General features: G+C 47.3%; 1 protein-coding gene across 1 annotated transcript in view; it reads left to right on the top strand.

Moving 5' to 3' along the window:
• BRINP3 (BMP/retinoic acid inducible neural specific 3) overlaps window positions 1–23,282 on the top strand; it is a 932,759-nt gene that overhangs the window by 674,240 nt on the left and 235,237 nt on the right. The window contains exon 6 of the mRNA XM_069231092.1: window positions 17,411–17,647. Within this exon, the coding sequence (XP_069087193.1) occupies window positions 17,411–17,647 (237 nt within the window). The remainder of the gene's footprint in view (window positions 1–17,410; window positions 17,648–23,282) is intronic.

The following is a 23,282-nucleotide window of genomic DNA, read 5'->3' as shown; positions in this document are numbered from 1 at the left end:
AGGTTGGAGGACTTCCTCACTAGCCTAAGACCCTCATTTCTGGTGAGTATATTAGGACCTCCCTCAGCAGTGTTCTGAGGACGGGCGCTGGACATGCAAGTATAATAGAAAGTGGGTCATCCTTAATATCATTTGAGTGTTTCCTACTAAGATGTTATTGATGGTCGATGAGCCTGCCCCCCGAACAAAGGTGAGGTTCGTAAAACTCCCCACCACAGCCCATTCACACATGTTGCAGAGGTTGTGCTTAAGCAGACAGGGGAGCAACATCAAACCTCTGTGGTCCCTAGGGCCTGGTGAATTGTTCAGTGAGTGGTGGTTAAGGTCTGATGAGCTGAGAAAACGTATTCAATCAACTCAGTAACAAGATTGGTGTTGAAGTCCACTGCAAAAATTATATTCAAGTCAGTATATGAATAGGTGAGACTGGATTCCAGCTCATCAATAAACTTTCAAAGAGATACAAAGTTGAATTGGACATAAGTCAAAAAGTTATCATTATAAAAATGTATTGAAATAAAACTCGGAAAGTGGGAACACTTGACAGTAAATGCCTGAAAAAGCCTTAGGGGAATGTGTGAAATGAAACAGTCAGGAGTGACCTTAAACTAAACAGCTAATCCAGCCCTCACTGTATCTGTGGCAGGGAAAGAAAAACAAATAAACCTGTCACAGAACAAGTTCCTAGAAGTCCCTAGGAGCCCATGTCTTCTGCAAAATGACAATATAAAATATGGATATAAAGTCAACCCAGTTCTTTATATGGACTTCAGTTGCTAACCGAGAGATATTCCAACCCAGCAAGTTGACCTGATTATCAGAGCAGGGAAGATCAGGAAGTGTCCTGATGTGACTGCTATGAATAACTCCCGAAGTTGTATCATTAACAAATTACATTGTGGACTCCCCGATGTGTAAATTACTTTCAATGGCACATTCATTTAAGGAATGCCAGTCAATGTTGCAAACCCCAGACAAAACTGAAAAATGGTTATTGGTGAAGACTGAATTGGATGCACTTTGCGGGGGTGGGAGAGCACACATTTCCATCAGAACTTCAGCCCTCTGTCCTAAATCTCTATAGAAATATCCTAGTGGCAATGCTTGCACTGCAATTGGCTTAATGACGCCTTGATAGGAAGAGCAAATAGGTTCACCTGTGCTAGACCTGGCATCCTTGGCATAGTCTCCCCTGACTTTTTTGCCTTCTGTCCTCCTGTTTGCTTACTTAGTTTTTGCTGACTTTAGAACTCTGCACAGTTTACCACTGCAGACCAGTGTAAAAATGTATGGACCCTTCCCCAAAACATGATACCATTAGCTTATCCACAATTGGCATTTTTAATTTACTTATTATTACATAGTAAATTTCACTCCATGTGCCCAGAGCCTGCAAATTAAATGTTTCTGGTATGCTTGCAGCACTGATTGTGCCACCCACGTCAGTTGGCCTTTAAACATGATTCAGGCCTGCCATTGTGTGCAGTTTTAAACTGTCATGTTGACCTGGCAAGTTAACCATCTTGCCAGTCCCAAACCTTCCTTTTTAATATATGGAAGTATAAGTCATCCCTAAATCAGGCTCTAAACTGTCCCAAGGTCAGGGTGCAGTGCATTTAAAAGGTTGGCCATATACTTTTAAGCTGTACGTGTCCAGGTAGTGAAAAACTCTTAAATTAGTTTTTCACCACTGCAAGGCCTACCTCTCCCATTAGTTAACATTGGGATTATCTTATTATATTTTATAAGTGTAATTTACAATTGGGAAGAAATGGACCCCCAGGTTTAGTGTCTCTGGAATCACAATTTAAAATCACAATTCATGATGAAGTCGGATTTTAAATTACATTTCTGAAAATGTAACTTTTAGAAAGTTGGCATTTTCTTACTTCAAATCATCTAGGGCAGTGATTCCCAACCTGTGGTCCTAGGAATCATGAGGGTCCGCAAAGCTTACTCAGGGGGTCCATGACTGCTCAGAATGACCTAATATCAACAGATTAATAAATGAGTTGACACACGTGAAGGGGCAGTGTCCTAAGCCCTCACAAAGGGCTGCATAACTCTCTATAGTGTGTCAGGAGCCAGGGCAAGAATGGTAGGGACTTTGTGCACTTCAAAGACCTCACTATGAAGTTCCCACCACTTCAAAGGCACCACTTGGTTTAAGAACTGGACTTCTGAGTCTACCAAATGAGAGTACTTCTGGACTGAAAACATTCTGCCAGGAAAGAAAGACTGCTGTTCTGCTGAAGTAAGTGTTACTCTGCCAGACTCTGCTGGACTTTGCTGGAGTCCTGCTCTGGGGTGCCTGCCCTGCTGCCCATCCTGCCTGGGAGTTAGAAGGTCTGGATTGCATCTCTACATCCTCAGAATGAAAGTGACTCTAATAGCTTGCTGTATTGCCTACTCTTTCGAAGTCTCAGGGACATCAAAGACTTCACTCAACCCTATTACAGCTTCTGGACTCTGCCAACTGTGAGTCCTGCCCTGCCAAGTGGTGCCAATGTAGTCACTGGCTCTTGGAAGAGGGTTCTTCAGCTGTTTATACAAACAATGAATGGATTGCCATCATTGTGCCATTCGACACTGCTGCAAGTCCCCTCTACAGCAATGCATCACAGCTGCCACTGAGGGCAAAGACATCCCAGCACCAACAGTGTGGCTAGGAACTGGTGCATTGCCTTCAAACCCGACGTATTGCCTTTGCATCGCCAGCTGCATGGCTTGATGATGATGCATCGCCTTCATTCTAAAGAGTTTGACTACCCAACGCCAATGCATCACCCCTGAGGATGAGGACATCAGAATGCCAGCTGTGTGGCTCTAAGTGAACTCATTGCCATTGCCATGAGCACTGATGCATCACCTTCACATCTTTGGCTGCGTGGCGCGATTACGAGGCATCCCATTCAACACCAGGGGTTCGCCGTTGATGCACCCCCAGCTGCGCAGATTGGAACTGGCACATCACCTGCGCATCATCTCCTCTGCTCCCCACATCAGGACTTCGAGTCAACATATTTTCCATCCCAGAGGTACTTTTTCAGTGGAACAAGTTTGGTTCCTCGATCCGACCTATACTCAATGGTGGTCGGCTTGACTTTTCAGATTTGACACGGACACCCGACTAGATGGCCCCAATTGGCACTTTAAACTTTTAAGAACTGTTCTTGCAGATATTCTTTAAAAAGTCATATTTTGACTTCTATTTATTGGATATTTGTTGTCTTGGTCTTCTTTTACTCAAATAAATATAGCCTATTTTTCTAACTTGGTATGATCTTTTTGTGGTGTTTTCACAGTGTTGCTGTCTCAAGTGTTACACAAATACTTTGCCTCCTACACATTGCCTCCTTAGTTATGCCTGCCTGCTCTGTGTCAAGCTACCAGAGGGTGAGCACAAGTTAATATATGGTGTGTAAAGGACTTAAACTGACTTGGACTGTGGTACATACATGGACAGGGTGCATACCTCTGCTAACTAGAGACTCAATTTCTAAAAACCTGCTACAAGCAGATTAGCAATACTTACAATTACACAGTCTCCATCAAACTCCTTTCCCATGTGGCCCACACAAGCTACTATTTAGGCAAACAGAATGAATGAGAACAAATTTGCTTTACATTGGGCATAAGAATGAAACCAGTGAGTGACCTTATTTATCAACTGTTTAGTACTCTCAGTGGCCTGTGGGTGGAGTTTAGGAACATTAGCTAAGACCATGACATATGGGCAGGCAGCAGGTGGTAAGTGTAACACCGAGGGATGTACCCTTGGACTCAGCAAGACTTGTGTGGTAGGTCGAGTGCCTGAGGGTACCTGGTGAGGAGATAACACACAAGGCTGAGGAGGAGGTGGTACCTTGAGTGGTGCACCAGTCCACAACTGATGAGAAAGCTGTCAGGAAGGTGGCAGGACCTTGTTAACATCCACAGAGACTGGAATGTGAGTGGTCAAAGGTTCCAATGCACAATTAGGTTTCTCCCTACCAAGGGCAATATGACTAGAACCCATAATTTCAGTCAGTTTCTTTTCTATTACCGACAAGCACTCAAGCCCAGGGGAAAAACTGTAAGCTAGAACTGTAACACAAAGATCTGACTTCTGGGAAAAACAGGACATTAAGTCTAAGACAGTGTTCTGGGATGAGGGTTTAGGAGAACAGGGAAAATCGTGGAAGTGCACAAGCTACGGAAGCTGCAGTTAAAGCCATTAATCTGTGTTGCTTACTGCAAGATTGGTATCAAGGAAGATGGACAAACTGAATCCGGTTGACGATTAGGCATGATACCCTCTGAACTTCTGCTTTGGGGCCCTCCATTAGGCTTGCTTCGTTCCGCAGATCGTCAAATCAAACTGTCTGCAGAAATGGTCAGCCACCGCTCAGTGAGCTGAATCTCTTTGTCAAGTATCCCCACTGCTTACTTAATAAACCTATCCAGTGTAGTGTTTTTGGTGTTAGCTAAATTATATAACCTAAACTTGCGCTTCACCATGTTGGCCTGAGTACCCCTGGCTTTACAACAAACTAGGTAAAATGCCTCACTAGATAGATCTATGTTCAAGCCCTAGAGGTGACATGTACACATGGGCCCCAAATAATAGTCAGGAAAATAATGATGCCTTGGGGTGGATCCCACCTTGAACCTTCACTGATGATTGGTGCAGGAAGCTTATGTCCGAGTGCTGAAGGCAAAGCCACGATGGTGGGCTCAGCCCGGCCGCCTCCTGTCAATGATAGGTGAAGACTGGCCCAGTCTTTGGCCTGGCACGTTTTGCTTGTGTCCCATGCCACAGTGAGTGCAAGGCGCATATAAGTGCTGAGTTACTCCTCCACGCAGACAGGAAAACAAGCAAAGGAGGCTGGGGGATGGAGTCACACCCTAGCAAAAACTGTTCAGGGCTCCTGCGTCATGGGGAATGGATGGCGCTTAAAAACACTGAGTTTCTGGATGTGCGGACCCTTCTCTGTGCCTTCAAGAAAACCAGTAAAGAAGGCTGTGGGGCAGAATCCCACCCCAACTGTTCAGGGTTCCCACGCCCCAGGAAAGGCAAGGCGCTTATGAGCACTGGGTTACTGCGTGCAGTGGCCCCTCCTAGACACCGAAAGGAAAACCAGAAAAGGAGGCCTGGGGGCAGAGTCCCACCTCAGGTGAGGCTGTTCAGGACATTTATTTGATACCTTTTACAAATAGCAACATTTCCATCAAGAAATTTGGACACATGGAAATGTACTCCGAAAATGGGGAACATTCCCAGCCCTAGACTATTAGGAACATAATGAGTCCAATATCTGCCAAGTTTTCTATGCACTAATGTGTTTCAGATCCATGCTTTCATTGAGCTTATGTGTGACATTTCAGTGCATTACAAGTGAAACTTTGTGTGAAAAAATAAAGAAAATATCAGAAATTGTCCCTGTTGTGCAGTGTGTTTGGTCTAGAAAGATTTTTAAACTAGCTAAATGCACTTGGAATGCTTATGCGTGATGGACATTATAGATATGAATTGTGTCTACGCCCTAGCAGAGATGCAAGAAAATGTGAGAGTCAGTTCCAGCCGACAAGATAGCCCAGAGTGAAGGATCCAAAGGGAGAGAAAGGCTAGTATCTGCCATTCTCATAAAAAGACCGCCAACCATGTGATCGTAACACATCAAGCAACCTAGTTTTATGCAGAATCTCATTCAGCTTTTTAAGCAAAACTCGATGTTGGTGGTGGACAGTTGCAAAATACGAATTTGTTTTGTGAAATAAGTAGTTGAAGAGCACATTTAGCCCATTTAAAACCTGAAGTCAGTTTCTCTGCCAGGTGTAGAGTGGTGGCAGGCATCTGTTACAGTGTACACAAGAGGTAGGTGAGCCCTGGAGACCACATCCCCAACAACTCTTTGTTTCCTAGCCACAGGGGCCACTATCCATGATCGCAGCAGAGTAAATAAATGTATCAGTTAGCAGGCGAGAAAAAGAGACAATGAAGGGAATGCCTGCAAGGAGAGTGTTAGAAATGGAGTTTTTGGTTGGCAGTCAGGTTGCCCTCTGTCCAAGCAAGAACCCTCACTCTAGTCAGGGTAAGTCACACACAATCCAAAATCAGCCTGTGCTCACCCTCCGGTAGCTTGGCACGAGCAGTCAGGCTTAACTTAGAAGGCAATGTGTAAAGCATTTGTGCAATAAATCATACAACACCATAGCATAATACCACAAAAATACACCACACAGTATTTAGAAAAATATATAATATTTATCTGGGTATCTTCAGGTCAAAACGATCAAAGTTGTAATACGAATTTGTAAAGATATCACTGAAAAGTGATATTAAGTGTCTTTAAGTCTTTAAAAAGCAATAAAGTGTCTTTCAAGCACAGAGTACCTGGTTTCTGGTGGGAAATCTCCTCAGAGGGCCACAAGAGAAGAGATGCGTGGAAAAAGGGGTGTGTGCGTCGATTTCCTCTCAGCACACACAGACTTGCGTCGTTCTTTTCCACGCGGGGAAGTCGGGCGTCTTTTTCCGGCGCGCAGACAGTCTCTTTTTGTGGATCGCGGGGATTACCAGATGTCCCGGGTCTGTGCGTGGATTCTCCTGCTTATTTTCCGGCTGCGCGTCGTTCTGCGGGGCTGCGCGGCGAAGTTTCGATCTCACGGTAGGCGTCGCGTCGATTTCTCCTTGGAAGTCGGGCGGCGTTGTCCTTGCGAGGCCGTGCGTCGAAATTTTGGTCTCACGGCAGGCGTCGCGTCGATTTCTCCTTGGAAGTCGGGCGGCGTTGTCCTTGCGAGGCCGTGCGTCAAAGTTTCGCACTCACGGTAGGCGTCGCGTCGATTTCTCCTGGAAAGTCGGGCGGCTTTGTCCTTGCGAGGTTGTGCGTCGAAGTCTCGATCGTCCCGAGGGCGTCGCGTCGATCAGCGTCGGTGTGCGGCGTTTTTCTCGCCGCGAAACAAGCTGTGCGTCGAAATTTTCGCCGCACGGACCGTCCAAGTGAAAGGAAGAAGTCTTTTTGGTCCTGAGACTTCAAGGAACAGGAGGCAAGCTCTATCCAAGCCCTTGGAGAGCACTTTCACAGCCAGACAAGAGTTCAGCAAGACAGCAGGGCAACAGCAAGGCAGCAGTCCTTTGTAGAAAGCAGACAGGTGAGTCCTTTGAGCAGCCAGGCAGTTCTTCTTGGCAGGATGTAGTTTCTGGTTCAGGTTTCTTCTCCAGCAAGTGTCTGATGAGGTAGGGCAGAGGCCCTGTTTTATACCAAAATGTGCCTTTGAAGTGGGGGAGACTTCAAAGAGTGGCTAAGAAGTGCACCAGGTCCCCTTTCAGTTCAATCCTGTCTGCCAGGGTCCCAGTAGGGGGTGTGGCAGTCCTTTGTGTGAGAGCAGGCCCTCCACCCTCCCAGCCCAGGAAGACCCATTCAAAATGCAGATGTATGCAAGTGAGGCTGAGTACCCTGTGTTTGGGGTGTGTCTGGGTGAATGCACAAGGAGCTGTCAACCAAGCCCAGCCAGACGTGGATTGTAAGGCACAGAAAGATTTAAGTGCAAAGAAATGCTCACTTTCTAAAAGTGGCATTTCTAGAATAGTAATATTAAATCCGACTTCACCAGTCAGCAGGATTTTGTATTACCATTCTGGCCATACTAAATATGACCTTCCTGCTCCTTTCAGATCAGCAGCTGCCACTTCAACAGTGTATGAGGGCAGCCCCAATGTTAGCCTATGAAGGAAGCAGGCCCCACAGTAGTGTAAAAACGAATTTAGGAGTTTTACACTACCAGGACATATAACTACACAGGTATATGTCCTGCCTTTTATCTACACAGCACCCTGCTCTAGGGGTTACCTAGGGCACACATTAAGGGTGACTTATATGTAGAAAAAGGGGAGTTCTAGGCTTGGCAAGTACTTTTAAATGCCAAGTCGAGGTGGCAGTGAAACTGCACACACAGGCCTTGCAATGGCAGGCCTGACACAAGGAAAAGGGGCTACTTAAGTGGGTGGCACAACCAGTGCTGCAGGCCCACTAGTAGCATTTAATTTACCAGCCCTATGCACATAAAGTGCACCTTACTAGGGACTTATAAGTAAATTAATAGTCCAATCAGGTAGGATTCAAGGTTACCATGTTTTAAGGGAGAGAGCATATGCACTTTAGCACTGGTTAGCAGTGGTAAAGTGCGCAGAGTCTAAAAACCAGCAAAAATGAGGTCAGAAAAAGAGAAGGAGGAAGGCAAAAAGTTGGGGGATGACCCTGTCAAAAAGCCAGGTCCAACATGACCCCCTCCCAGCCTAAAGCCAGGGTAGACTAATCAACACTCTGATGGACTTCCCTGCTTAAGGCGATAGAACATGGACAATGGCCCACTACTGCAGGGGCACTCGCCAGTTCTACGCCTTTCCGAACTCAGTGAGGCTTCTTTGTCTATACTCTCTGGGGCCACTGATCTGGCCCATGGGGAACCCTTCTCATCACCTGAGGACCCCATCTGTACAGCTCCTAACTTTAATTTGCTTACAGATGTATCCCAGTATGCAGACAGTATCACCATGGCCAACAAAGTGATGTGGCCCATTCCATTCCTTGGGTCTGACTTCTGTCCCCAACCCAGGGAAAACTCTGCCCACAAGGACAGAAACCAATAGATGCCACTGACAGCTGTCAGTGTTATGAGCCAGGCCCCTGGCCATCCACTGCTAGGTGGAGACCCGGAGGGGGGCCGTTGGCTGAGCTTCTCCTCCAGCTGGGGGGCTGGTAGGGAGCTCCCAAGGGATTCCTGTAGCATCCCAGAATGGGGGGTAGTAACCCCAGGGGTCTGGCACCCCTTCTCCACTCTCACCAGGTCAGGGGTGGGTCCCTGATACTTGTCCCTCAGCCCAGGGTCTGTACTCTGAGGCCTGACAGAGGGCAGGGGTGAGTCCTTTTTCCCCGTGCCTCCCCATCTGGGCTTCCATACCCTCCTCTGGGGAGTGGTACCGCCAGATATCTGAACTGTTAGGGCACCCTTGGGGGTCGGCCCTCTCAGCTCTCCTGACACTACGGGAAACTCATTCCCCAGAATGCAGTCAATGGGCAGCTGGGGACTAACTATGACCCGCCTCTGGGTCACCTCCCCACCCCACTCTAGGGACACCCGGGCCATGGGGCGGAAGAAATCTTCCCCAATGGCTGGAGTCACTCTACACACCTGTCCGGTGTACTGCTCTGGTGACACTAGTCTCTCCACAATCATGGTAAGACTAGCCCCCGTGTCTCTCAGAGCGGTGACTGGGATCCCATTCACTCCCACCTGGTGGAAGTGACGACTCCCACCCTCAGGGATCACCAGTTTACCCTCTGAGTCCACCTCCCAACTGAAGGAGATGAAGGCATGGTCTACGACCTGCCCCTGGGGACGACATTCCCCTAAGGCCACATTGGCCACCCCTGTAGAGGTCCCAATATGGGGTGAGTTCTTTGGACAGACAGAGTCCCCCTTCCTGTGTCCTATCTGGGAACACTCAAAGCAGCGGGGTTGGAAATGGGATACTTTGGGCCACTGCCCACCAGAACCCCCACCCTGTTTCTCAGAGGGGGTATGGGAACCCTTTCTTCCCCCCTTACTCTGGAACTCGTCTGGGTCATCTCTAACCTCCCCCTCACTTTGTTGGGGGGAACCGGAACTACCCTTCTCGGGGTCACTCCCAGATACCTTTTTGGACACTCTGGTGCTTTCCCAGAGGTCCGCCTCCTCAGCAAGCTTCCTGGGATCAGCCAGCTTACTATCCACTAAGTGCTGGCGCAACTCTGTAAAAGTAGTATTAAGCATATGCTCTCTCAGAATCAAGTCATATAAACCTTTATAATCAGTTACTTTGTTGCCCCGCACCCATCCATTCAGTGCCTTACTGGAGAAGTCAAAGAAATCTACCCATGTTTGTGTGGTTTGTTTGGTGCTGTCCCTGAACCTCTGACGGTATCCCTCAGGGGTCAGCCCAAACTTGGCAAGTAAAATGGCTCTCTGAAGTGGGTATGTGTTTTGATCAGGTTGATCCAATGTGAGGAGTGTATCCCTCCCCAATGGCGGTACATAACCCCACATAGCTACCCCCCATTGCCCTTCAGGAACCTCATGAGCCCTTAGTGCAACTTCATTAGCAGCTAACCATTTATCTATGTCATCTCCCACCACAAAACTGGGCACCACATTTTTGGGTATACGAACCTTCTTTTCTCCAGCAGGTCCTGTCAGTATGCTGCCACCATTATTGCTGGATTCAGACTGTCTTGCCTTGATCTCCAGCTCCTTGAGACTCAGTTCATGAGCCAACAATAGTTTCTTTTCAGCCAGAGCTCTTTCAGCTTCCACCTGTTTGGCTGCTCTTTCAGCTTCCGCTTGTTTGGCTGCCCTTTCAGCTTCTGCTTGAATCTGTTTGGCTGTTCTTTCAGCTTCAATCTGTTTGGCTGCTCTTTCAGCCTCAGCTTGTTTGGCTTCTCTTTCTGCCCTTCTCTCCTCCTGTTGAGCCTCAATTTTCAATTTTGCCATTTGCAATTGGAACTCCCTTTCTTCTCTCCTTTCCTCTGCGGTCAGGCTTTGCCCAGAGACACTGCTCCCTGGTCTGGAAGGGTGCACAATTGCAGTGGTAACACCATCCACAGATAGTGAAAATTCCTCTGAGGGGCCATTTTCTGGCTCCTCTTCCTCATCATCCTCTAAATGGGCTTCTGCCCAGGCCCTCAGTGCCACTTGAAAGTCCTCCTTTCTGGAGGCCCCTTGGGTGGGTACCCTCAATGCCCTGCAGAATCCTCTTAGTTGTTTGACCGTATATGTATCCAACTGGACTAGGTCAAAGTCCCCTGTCTGAGACCCAGTCAGAGACATGTTGAGTGAGGATTTAGTTTTTGAAAATTGTCAGGAAAAAAAAACGGATTTGCAAAAAGAGATAAAAACCAAGTTGACCTTCAACTGTGGGTACGTAGTGAAATACTTAGCTACTGTATGTCACTGCACAAATACAAGTCCTATCCCACCGCTGCCACCAATGTTAGAAATTGAGTTTTTGGTTGGCAGTCAGGTTGCCCTCTGTCCAAGCAAGAACCCTCACTCTAGTCAGGGTAAGTCACACACAATCCAAAATCAGCCTGTGCTCACCCTCCGGTAGCTTGGCACGAGCAGTCAGGCTTAACTTAGAAGGCAATGTGTAAAGCATTTGTGCAATAAATCATACAACACCATAGCATAATACCACAAAAATACACCACACAGTATTTAGAAAAATATATAATATTTATCTGGGTATCTTCAGGTCAAAACGATCAAAGTTGTAATACGAATTTGTAAAGATATCACTGAAAAGTGATATTAAGTGTCTTTAAGTCTTTCAAAAGCAATAAAGTGTCTTTCAAGCACAGAGTACCTGGTTTCTGGTGGGAAATCTCCTCAGAGGGCCACAAGAGAAGAGATGCGTGGAAAAAGGGGTGTGTGCGTCGATTTCCTCTCAGCACACACAGACTTGCGTCGTTCTTTTCCACGCGGGGAAGTCGGGCGTCGTTTTCCGGCGCGCAGACAGTCTCTTTTTGTGGATCGCGGGGATTACCAGATGTCCCGGGTCTGTGCGTGGATTCTCCTGCTTATTTTCCGGCTGCGCGTCGTTCTGCGGGGCTGCGCGTCGAAGTTTCGATCTCACGGTAGGCGTCGCGTCGATTTCTTCTTGGAAGTCGGGCGGCGTTGTCCTTGCGAGGCCGTGCGTCGAAATTTTGGTCTCACGGCAGGCGTCGCGTCGATTTCTCCTTGGAAGTCGGGCGGCGTTGTCCTTGCGAGGCCGTGCGTCAAAGTTTCGCACTCACGGTAGGCGTCGCGTCGATTTCTCCTGGAAAGTCGGGCGGCTTTGTCCTTGCGAGGTTGTGCGTCGAAGTCTCGATCGTCCCGAGGGCGTCGCGTCGATCAGCGTCGGTGTGCGGCGTTTTTCTTGCCGCGGAACAAGCTGTGCGTCGAAATTTTCGGCGCACGGAGCGTCCAAGTGAAAGGAAGAAGTCTTTTTGGTCCTGAGACTTCAAGGAACAGGAGGCAAGCTCTATCCAAGCCCTTGGAGAGCACTTTCACAGCCAGACAAGAGTTCAGCAAGACAGCAGGGCAACAGCAAGGCAGCAGTCCTTTGTAGAAAGCAGACAGGTGAGTCCTTTGAGCAGCCAGGCAGTTCTTCTTGGCAGGATGTAGTTTCTGGTTCAGGTTTCTTCTCCAGCAAGTGTCTGATGAGGTAGGGCAGAGGCCCTGTTTTATACCCAAATGTGCCTTTGAAGTGGGGGAGACTTCAAAGAGTGGCTAAGAAGTGCACCAGGTCCCCTTTCAGTTCAATCCTGTCTGCCAGGGTCCCAGTAGGGGGTGTGGCAGTCCTTTGTGTGAGAGCAGGCCCTCCACCCTCCCAGCCCAGGAAGACCCATTCAAAATGCAGATGTATGCAAGTGAGGCTGAGTACCCTGTGTTTGGGGTGTGTCTGGGTTAATGCACAAGGAGCTGTCAACCAAGCCCAGCCAGACGTGGATTGTAAGGCACAGAAAGATTTAAGTGCAAAGAAATGCTCACTTTCTAAAAGTGGCATTTCTAGAATAGTAATATTAAATCCGACTTCACCAGTCAGCAGGATTTTGTATTACCATTCTGGCCATACTAAATATGACCTTCCTGCTCCTTTCAGATCAGCAGCTGCCACTTCAACAGTGTATGAGGGCAGCCCCAATGTTAGCCTATGAAGGAAGCAGGCCCCACAGTAGTGTAAAAACGAATTTAGGAGTTTTACACTACCAGGACATATAACTACACAGGTATATGTCCTGCCTTTTATCTACACAGCACCCTGCTCTAGGGGTTACCTAGGGCACACATTAAGGGTGACTTATATGTAGAAAAAGGGGAGTTCTAGGCTTGGCAAGTACTTTTAAATGCCAAGTCGAGGTGGCAGTGAAACTGCACACACAGGCCTTGCAATGGCAGGCCTGACACAAGGAAAAGGGGCTACTTAAGTGGGTGGCACAACCAGTGCTGCAGGCCCACTAGTAGCATTTAATTTACCAGCCCTATGCACATAAAGTGCACCTTACTAGGGACTTATAAGTAAATTAATAGTCCAATCAGGTAGGATTCAAGGTTACCATGTTTTAAGGGAGAGAGCATATGCACTTTAGCACTGGTTAGCAGTGGTAAAGTGCGCAGAGTCTAAAAACCAGCAAAAATGAGGTCAGAAAAAGAGAAGGAGGAAGGCAAAAAGTTGGGGGATGACCCTGTCAAAAAGCCAGGTCCAACAGAGAGTTACATTAAAAACACTAAATTCTCCATGGTTTGTCTTTGAGCCAGAAAAGTAGCCAATGGTACTTTTATTAAGAGTATATACTATGGAGTGTCTTTCACCCATTCTTTCAAACTATACATCCACCCACTTGTGCACCCATCCACACATTATTTTTCCTACCAATGCATGCTTTCACCCATCCACTCTTTCATTCGTCCTTTCTCTTAACCTTCCACCTTTCTTTCCTTTTTCTATCAGCTCATTTTTCTTTAGCATGGATTATTATATTTTATCTGCTGAGTTGCAGACAGAAAAGGCCAATAAAGAACCCCCCACTCTGTAGCTGTTACAGCAGGGGATCCATGACGCCCCTAAAACAAGCCTTTTGGGAATGTGGAGCAGATTTATGATTTGTGCAACAGAACTGTTAGAAATGGGGTTTTTGGTTGGCAGTCAGGTTGCCCTCTGTCCAAGCAAGAACCCTCACTCTAGTCAGGGTAAGTCACACACAATCCAAAATCAGCCTGTGCTCACCCTCCGGTAGCTTGGCACGAGCAGTCAGGCTTAACTTAGAAGGCAATGTGTAAAGCATTTGTGCAATAAATCATACAACACCATAGCATAACACCACAAAAATACACCACACAGTATTTAGAAAAATATATAATATTTATCTGGGTATCTTCAGGTCAAAACGATCAAAGTTGCAATACGAATTTGTAAAGATATCACTGAAAAGTGATAGAAAGTGTCTTAAGTCTTTAGAAAGTAAACAAAGTCTCTTTCAAACACAAAGTACCTGGTTTCTGGTGGAAAATCTCCTCAGAGGGCCACAGGAGTAGAGGTGCGTGGAAAACTGGTGTGTGCGTCAATTTCTCCTCAGCACACACGGACTTGCGTCGTTATTTTCCACGCGGGGAGTCGGGCGTCGTTTTCCGGCGCGCGGACAGTCTCTTACTGTGGTTTGCAGGGAGTACCAGATGTCCCGGGTCTGTGCGTGGATTTTCCTGCTTGTTTTCCGGCTGCGCGTCGTTGTGCGGGGCTGCGCGTCGAAGTTTCGATCTCACGGCAGGCGTCGCGTCGATTTCTCCGGCGGAGTCGGGCGGCGTTGTCCTTGCGAGGCCGTGCGTCAAAGTTTTGATCTCACGGCAGGCGTTGCGTCGATTTCTCCTGGAAAGTCGGGCGGCGTTGTCCTTGCGAGGCCGTGCGTCAAAGTTTCGATCTCACAGCAGGCATCGCGTTGATTTCTCCTGCGGAGTCGGGCGGCGTTGTCCTTGCGAGGCCGTGCGTCAAAGATTTGGTCGTCCCGAAGACGTCGCGTTTATCAGCGTCGGTGTGCGGCGTTTTTCTTGCCGCGGAACAAGCTGTGCGTCAAAAAGTTCGGCGCACGGAGCGTCCAAGAGGAAGAGAGAAGTCTTTTTGGTCCTGAGACTTCAAGGAACAGGAGGCAAGCTCTATCCAAGCCCTTGGAGAGCACTTTCACAGCCAGACAAGAGTTCAGCAAGGCAGCAGGGCCACAGCAAGGCAGCAGTCCTTTGTAGAAAGCAGACAGGTGAGTCCTTTGAGCAGCCAGGCAGTTCTTCTTGGCAGGATGTAGTTTCTGGTTCAGGTTTCTTCTCCAGCAAGTGTCTGATGAGGTAGGGCAGAGGCCCTGTTTTATACTAAGTTGTGCCTTTGAAGTGGGGGTGACTTCAAAGAGTGTCTAAGAAATGCACCAAGCCCCCTTTCAGTTCAATCCTGTCTGCCAGAGTCCCAGTAGGGGGTGTGGCAGTCCTTTGTGTGAGGGCAGGCCCTTCACCCTCCCAGCCCAGGAAGACCCATTCAAAATGCAGATGTATGCAAGTGAGGCTGAGTACCCTGTGTTTGGGGTGTGTCTGAGTGAATGCACATTGAGCTGTCAACTAAACCTAGCCAGACGTGGATTGAAGGGCACAACAAGATTTTAGTGCAAAGAAATGCTCACTTTCTAAAAGTGGCATTTCTAGAATAGTAATATTAAATCCGACTTCACCAGTCAGCAGGACTTTATATTACCATTCTGGCCATACTAAATATGACCTTCCTGCTCCTTTCAGATCAGCAGCTGCCACTTCAACAGTGTATGAGGGCAGCCCCAATGTTAGCCTATGAAGGGAGCAGGCCTCACAGTAGTGTAAAAACGAATTTAGGAGTTTTACACTACCAGGACATATAACTACACAGGTATATGTCCTGCCTTTTATCTACACAGCACCCTGCTCTAGGGGTTACCTAGGGCACACATTAGGGATGACTTATATGTAGAAAAAGGGGAGTTCTAGGCTTGGCAAGTACTTTTAAATGCCAAGTCGAAGTGGCAGTGAAACTGCACACACAGGCCTTGCAATGGCAGGCCTGAGACAAGGTTAAGGGGCTACTGAGGTGGGTGGCACAACCAGTGCTGCAGGCCCACTAGCAGCATTTAATCTACAGGCCCTAGGCACATATAGTGCACTCTACTAGGGACTTATAAGTAAATTAAATAGCCAATCATGGATAAACCAATCAATAGTACCATTTACACAGAGAGCATATGCACTTTAGCACTGGTTAGCAGTGGTAAAGTGCCCAGAGGTCAAAAGCCAACAACAACAGGTCAGAAAAAATAGGAGGAAGGAGGCAAAAAGTTTGGGGATGACCCCGTCAAAAAGCCAGGTCCAACAAGAACCATGCCAAATTGTGTACCCTTTCAAACAAATATTAACAACATCATGTTCTATAAAGTGATTTCGTAATGTCTCAGGCCCTGCAATAGCACTGAATAGTTTGTACCAATACCTTATCAGGGGACCTTCACGTCCTGCCATTGCCTTTGATAGTCAAAGAGCCTCCTGCTGATGTCATAGTGCTCCACTTCTCAGGTCTGATGTCAGATGGTGATTTGATTGTCCATCGTAATTGTCTCTCAGCAGCTGGAACACCTACAGTGGGCAATAACCAAGAGATGGCTATATTGCCTCATTACAAGGGTCACTCAGAACCTGCAGCAAAGCATTTGCAGAATACTAAACGGTGTCAGGAAGGAATTAAGATGTGATCAATCAGAATGTGGCCAAGAGGTTTCAAATTCAATAAGGCTCTTGCACACTCAATCAGAGTCTGGGCCATCAGCTTGGCTGTAGGCACGGTCCTGATTGTTGTGATCTTCTAGCAGAGGAAAGAGGTGATGCCTAGAAGCACAAAACAGTGAAAAACATACAGCTCTGCCAAGTGTAACATAACGTGTCAGCTGAGCAAGCTCAGCCCATTTGCGGCAACATTCTGTGACCCTATGGGGACGCGGAGAAACACAAAGAATGAGTTAGTGTAACCTGCAGTATGTGACACCTCACAGGGCTGAAATAACCCTCATTTAAGCCACTATTTCCATGGTAGTCTTTCTCGGAGTCACCTAAGCCAGACATGGTGGCAGACCAGTCACCCTGTATTGGGCAGTTAAATTGCCACCATAGCTGGCAGATTTGCCCTGGACATTGGCAGATTCAACGAAGGAACGTGAGAGTTCTCCTCTGGTGACAAAGCACCTAATAGTGCAATTATACCACAAGACGAGTAGATCAGGAACACAAACATTTTTGGTTGATTGTTTTCACCACTAAATTAGGTGCTTACATTTTATACTGTTACCTTAACTTGGTCTTAATATACATTGTCCTTATCTGCTTTTAAGAGGTCAGCAGATTCTCATAACACAGCAGAGAAAGGCGGTATATTGTTTTTTCCTATTCGTATCTATTTTTTCTCCCAGCCGCTGCCCCTCACAATTGTTTTTACTCGGATAATGCATTCGAAATTGACATTAACTGCTTGTAGCAGGATTGCATGTATAATGGCGGCTCCCCTGCAGCACAGGCATATTTATTCCACAATTTTACGCCTTAACAATGCGAAATTGATGTAATCCCCTCCCTGCCAGAGGGCAACTACTCGAGTGAATTCTTCATCTTAAGAACATTACCGGTTCCTGGTGGTTCAATTTTGTACCTAGCTGGGGATATGATGATTCGAACCGCGCGTTCTGTAGCGGCTGTATATGTCAACCCTCTACTAACTGGCTGAAGCAATTACATGCAACCCTGTAATGCGATTTACACTTTGTGCTGTGGCAGTAATCTCTTTCTCGCTCTCTCTCTCTCCGCACAGGTCTGCAAGTTATTCTGCCGGAGTACCTGCAGGAGCGCTTCGTGCAGGCGGCTCTCAGCTACATTGCCTGCAACTCGGAGGGAGAGTTCATCTGCAAGGAGAATGACTGCTGGTGCCAGTGTAGCCCTAAATTCCCAGAATGCAACTGTCCCTACATAGACATCCAAGCCATGGAAGAGAACTTGCTTCGCATCAGTGAAACCTGGAACATTTACAACAAGGAGTTTGAGGACTCGGGTATGATATATTTATTACTCACACTCTGGCCACTCGTTATGCTTCTATTTCAAAGGTGCGCAGGGAACCGGATGCATCATCTGGATCCTGGCAGGTGAATTTATCTCTTTGGTTCCATTATTGAAACAGCCATATACCTGGTTTTTCCTCATTTGGGAAAGAGTCTGATATGTATGTCTATTACATTAGCAAGGTAGACATGTGGCGTAGGGCCAGAAGACAGTGTTTAATATTGTTAGGACAGCAATAGGAGTAAAAAAGAAGTGTTTTTAGAAGACTTGCTTATTGAACACTGGCCTTTAATTGTGCCCAACTTTTTCGTCTGTGCCCGAAATAGATGTTATTGTTTACCATAATACCATAAAACTGGGTGATATTAACACAATTTCTTCACAGAGCCTAGAAGTGACAAACCGAGCTATAAAAGAAACCACTTTTTATTTCCATCACTACTTTGTGATTCGTTCGGCGTCACTATTTTGGTGTACTGTGACACGTATACCTGCTGATCAGGTTCTGCGCTCTAGGCAGGTGAGAGTCTGGGCCCCTTGGCACCAGCTCGGTTTGTGGGTGGGGCTGGGGGTATATACTGTCGAGTCAGATTGTTGTAGGCTCTGGCTGTGATAATTTCCTAGCTAGAAGATGTAGGAAAACACTATTTGAGCAATACGGAAAGAAGCATATTTCTGTCTACTGGAGTTGCAAAGGTGCCAGGTTCCAGGTGACAGCAAGGAAAATTGGCCCTCCTCACTGCTAACTGGCCATAAAGTACCATAATTAACAGGGTGCAGTGAGCTCCCCAGGCCTTAGGGTCTGGTAAAACTCTACCTGCTGCACCATCGATAGCTATGCCCATGCTTCTGACGTACATTTGTCCTAACACAGAAAGTCTACTTAAACTCTTTGAAAATACACTTGATATACCAGATGCGAATGTATGATGCAACAACGCATGCGAGAACCACGCATACCTTAACAATGCATTCGGAACAACAACTGCGTTCTTTCCACGCATGCCTTTAAAAAGATTTTTCGCTGTAAAAGCATGCCTAGTAAAGGCATGTGTGGGAACGTCATGCATGTTTCTATCATGCCACCCCGCACCCGCCCTAAGGCCCAAAAGTACCCCACCCCTAATACTTTAACTACTCCACCCCCTCCCACCATAAAAACAAAAATACCCTGACCCCCCACCCCTGCCCCTAAAAACAAAACTACCCCAAACCCCCCACCCGCCTTAGGCCCAAAAGAACTCCACTCCTAATACCTAAACTACTCGACTCCCCACCCCACTAAAAACAAAACTACCCTGATCCCCCAATCCTACCCCTAAAAACAAAACTACCCGACCCCCTCACCCTAAAAACAAAACTAGCCTGACCCCCCACCCGCCCTAAAAACAAAACTACCCATCCCCCCATCCCACCCCTAAAAACATAACTACCCTGATCCTCCCACTCACCCCAAAAAACAAAACTATCCTGACCCCACCCCTAGAAACTAAAGTACCCGGACCCCCCCATCCCTATAAATTGAACTACCCCAACACACCCCACACACCCTGAGCCCTAAAACCTTTCCTGAGCCCCCATCCACCTTATAAACAACAGACCCCCATCATCCCTAAAAACAAAACTACCCCAACCCCTCCACCCCACCTCTAAAAACAAAACTACCCTGACCTCCCCACCCTGCTTCTAAAAACAAATCTACCCCAACACCCCACCCACCCTGAGCCCTAAAACATTCCCTGACCCCCTAAAAACAACCGACCCTCCATCCGCCCTTAAAACAAAACTACCCTGACACCCCCACCCCTAAAAACTGATCTACCCTGACACCCCCACCCACCTTGAGCCCTAAAACCTTCCACAACCCCCACTCGCCCTAAAAGCAACTGACCCCCCAACCACCCTAAAAACAAAACTACCCCAGCCCCTCACCTCCTACCCCTAAAAACAAAACTACCCTGACCCCCCCACCCCACCCCTAAAAACAAAACTCCCCTGACACCCCACCCGCCATAAAAACAAAATTACCCGAACCCCCCACCCCACTCCTAAAAATAAATAGGCCAACCCCCTCACCCCAAGCCCTGAATCCACCACCACCCTAAAAACTAACCCCCCACCCTACCCTGGCCCCACTTACCAAACCACACCCTCTCCTGATGTTCCCCTAAAATAAACACAAACATCCCCCACCCCTGCCCCTAAAAAAATAGCTCAATCCCCCCACCTCCACCCCAAGCACCTCCAACCCAAGCCTACGCTATTCCCCACCCTGAGCCTTTCCCGTAAAAAAAACAACCCCCCACTGCCGCCCATAAAAAAATAGCCCAAAACCCACCTCCACCCAAAGCCCTCAATAGGCGCTCTGCCCCTAAAAACGACCCCCTATTCCTGTCCCAACCCCACTTACCTGACCGCATCCTCTCCCGATCCACCCTGCCTTTTTTTCTGCCTTAACCTTCCAGCCTCCTACACCATGCATATGTGTAGTTCAGCACATGCGTGGTTAAGGCAGAGAAAAAGCAATGCGTTGTTCCAGCAAGCATGGTTACGCTTGCGTGGGAACCGTCTGCGTTGTTCAGGACGTTTACCACAGAGGAAAGGAATACATTCCTGCTGATTGCAAGTCTTGACTTCATCCTTTGACACTGTTATGTTCTCTGCATTTGCAGGGAACATTTCCAGCATTTGGGGATGAACTATGCTCCATTTTTCGAGCATGAAGTGATAGTGCTGTTGAAAGGCAAAATATGCCAGTTATCTCACTATGAAACTGTGTGTTAACGGTGTGTTTTAGCTACAGTCTTCTGAACGTTTTCTGGGGTGAGGCTGAGTGAGAAGGATTTGATTTTGGGATGGCAAACTCTTGACAAACAAATGACTTTGGTGATATTTTGTTTTGCGATAGAATGTTGTGGAATGATTCACACTTTCTGAATTAAGGTTCTGTCAGTAAAGGGTGTGCTTCTGAGGCAGCAATGCTTTGACAACCTAATCATCTTATGTATTTTGTTTACCACTGGGGAAATACATGTCCAGTGGGTTTCAGAGCTGAGTTGAATAAAGTAGTTCATTACTAGCTCATTTGCAAGTAGCCAGTCCTTTTTGTGGCAAACTGTAGTTTTTGTATGCTTTGAAATAACGGGATCATGTCCTGTGTTAAACCATTGGTGTTGTGGCGGTTTATGAAGGTGTGGTTGAGGTGCATCTAAGATATATTCTTGTATTTTGTTAGTCTTTTGATGGCTTTATTACCAACTGTTTTAGGCAACCCCTTGGGTGCCATTCTTACTTTTAAACATATTTTTGGTGCAGCAATGGGCTGCATGTTTTTACTCAAAAGGAGGACAACAAATACGACCTCTTAAACGGAAGGATACTGTCTAGTGTTGTGTATTAAGGAGCAAGACTCTAGCAACAATCAAAGGTGGTTACTTGAGATGAACGTATCCACTCTTTCAAAAACATGAATAGCGCCTACAGCTGTACGTGTAAGTGAAATGAGTGACGTCACAATGAATCACTGATCAAAATTGATGACAAAAGCAGGACCATGCACCATATTAAAGACCGATATTAACTGTTAAATATAGAGCTAAAGGAAGACATTTTGAGCAGGGATTTATATCCAAGCCCACACGTGATACAAAAGTCTCCTAAATACCGACGGTTTCTGTTAGAAATGGGGTTTTTGGTTGGCAGTTAGGTTGCCCTCTGTCCAAGCAAGAACCCTCACTCTAGTCAGGGTAAGTCACACACAATCCAAAATCAGCCTGTGCTCACCCTCCGGTAGCTTGGCACGAGCAGTCAGGCTTAACTTAGAAGGCAATGTGTAAAGCATTTGTGCAATAAATCATACAACACCATAGTATAACACCACAAAAATACACCACACAGTGTTTAGAAAAATATAGAATATTTATCTGGATAATTATAGGTCAAAACGATCAAAGTTGCAATACGAATTTGTAAAGATATCACTGAAAAGTGATATTAAGAGTCTTTAAGTCTTTAAAAAGCAATAAAGTGTCTTTCAAGCACAGAGTACCTGGTTTCTGGTGGGAAATCTCCTCAGAGGGCCACAGGAGAAGAGATGCGTGGAAAAAGGGGTGTGTGCGTCGATTTCTCCTCAGCACACACAGACTTGCGTCGTTCTTTTCCACGCGGGGAAGTCGGGCGTCGTTTTCCGGCGCGCAGACAGTCTCTTTTTGTGGATCGCGGGGATTACCAGATGTCCCGGGTCTGTGCGTGGATTCTCCTGCTTATTTTCCGGCTGCGCGTCGTTCTGCGGGGCTGCGCGTCGAAGTTTCGATCGTACGGTAGGCGTCGCGTCGATTTCTCCTTGGAAGTCGGGCGGCGTTGTCCTTGCGAGGCCGTGCGTCAAAATTTTGGTCTCACGGCAGGCGTCGCGTCGATTTCTCCTTGGAAGTCGGGCGGCGTTGTCCTTGCGAGGCCGTGCGTCAAAGTTTCGCACTCACGGTAGGCGTCGCGTCGATTTCTCCTTGGAAGTCGGGCGGCTTTGTCCTTGCGAGGTTGTGCGTCGAAGTCTCGATCGTCCCGAGGGCGTCGCGTTGATCAGCGTCGGTGTGCGGCGTTTTTCTCGCCGCGAAACAAGCTGTGCGTCGAAATTTTCGGCGCACGGAGCGTCCACGTGAAAGGAAGAAGTCTTTTTGGTCCTGAGACTTCAAGGAACAGGAGGCAAGCTCTATCCAAGCCCTTGGAGAGCACTTTCACAGCCAGACAAGAGTTCAGCAAGGCAGCAGGGCAACAGCAAGGCAGCAGTCCTTTGGAGAAAGCAGACAGGTGAGTCCTTTGAGCAGCCAGGCAGTTCTTCTTGGCAGGATGTAGTTTCTGGTTCAGGTTTCTTCTCCAGCAAGTGTCTGATGAGGTAGGGCAGAGGCCCTGATTTATACTAAGTTGTGCCTTTGAAGTGGGGGTGACTTCAAAGAGTCTCTAAGAAATGCACCAAGTTCCCTTTCAGCTCAATCCTGTCTGCCAGAGTCCCAGTAGGGGGTGTGGCAGTCCTTTGTGTGAGGGCAGGCCCTCCACCCTCCCAGCCCAGGAAGACCCATTCAAAATGCAGATGTATGCAAGTGAGGCTGAGTACCCTGTGTTTGGGGTGTGTCTGAGTGAATGCACAAGGAGCTGTCAACTAAACCTAGCCAGACGTGGATTGAAGGGCACAACAAGATTTTAGTGCAAAGAAATGCTCACTTTCTAAAAGTGGCATTTCTAGAATAGTAATATTAAATCCGACTTCACCAGTCAGCAGGATTTTGTATTACCATTCTGGCCATACTAAATATGACCTTCCTGCTCCTTTCAGATCAGCAGCTGCCACTTCAACAGTCTATGAGGGCAGCCCCAATGTTAGCCTATGAAGGGAGCAGGCCTCACAGTAGTGTAAAAACGAATTTAGGAGTTTTACACTACCAGGACACATAACTACACCGGTACATGTCCTGCCTTTTACCTACACAGCACCCTGCTCTAGGGGATACCTAGGGCACACATTAGGGATGACTTATATGTAGAAAAAGGGGAGTTCTAGGCTTGGCAAGTACTTTTAAATGCCAAGTCGAAGTGGCAGTGAAACTGCACACACAGGCCTTGCAATGGCAGGC

Source organism: Pleurodeles waltl, chromosome 4_2, assembly GCF_031143425.1.
Source record: "Pleurodeles waltl isolate 20211129_DDA chromosome 4_2, aPleWal1.hap1.20221129, whole genome shotgun sequence".
NCBI classification, from domain to species: domain Eukaryota; kingdom Metazoa; phylum Chordata; class Amphibia; order Caudata; family Salamandridae; genus Pleurodeles; species Pleurodeles waltl.
The sequence above is the reverse complement of the archived record's forward strand: the minus strand, read 5'-3'. Positions and strand labels throughout refer to the sequence as shown.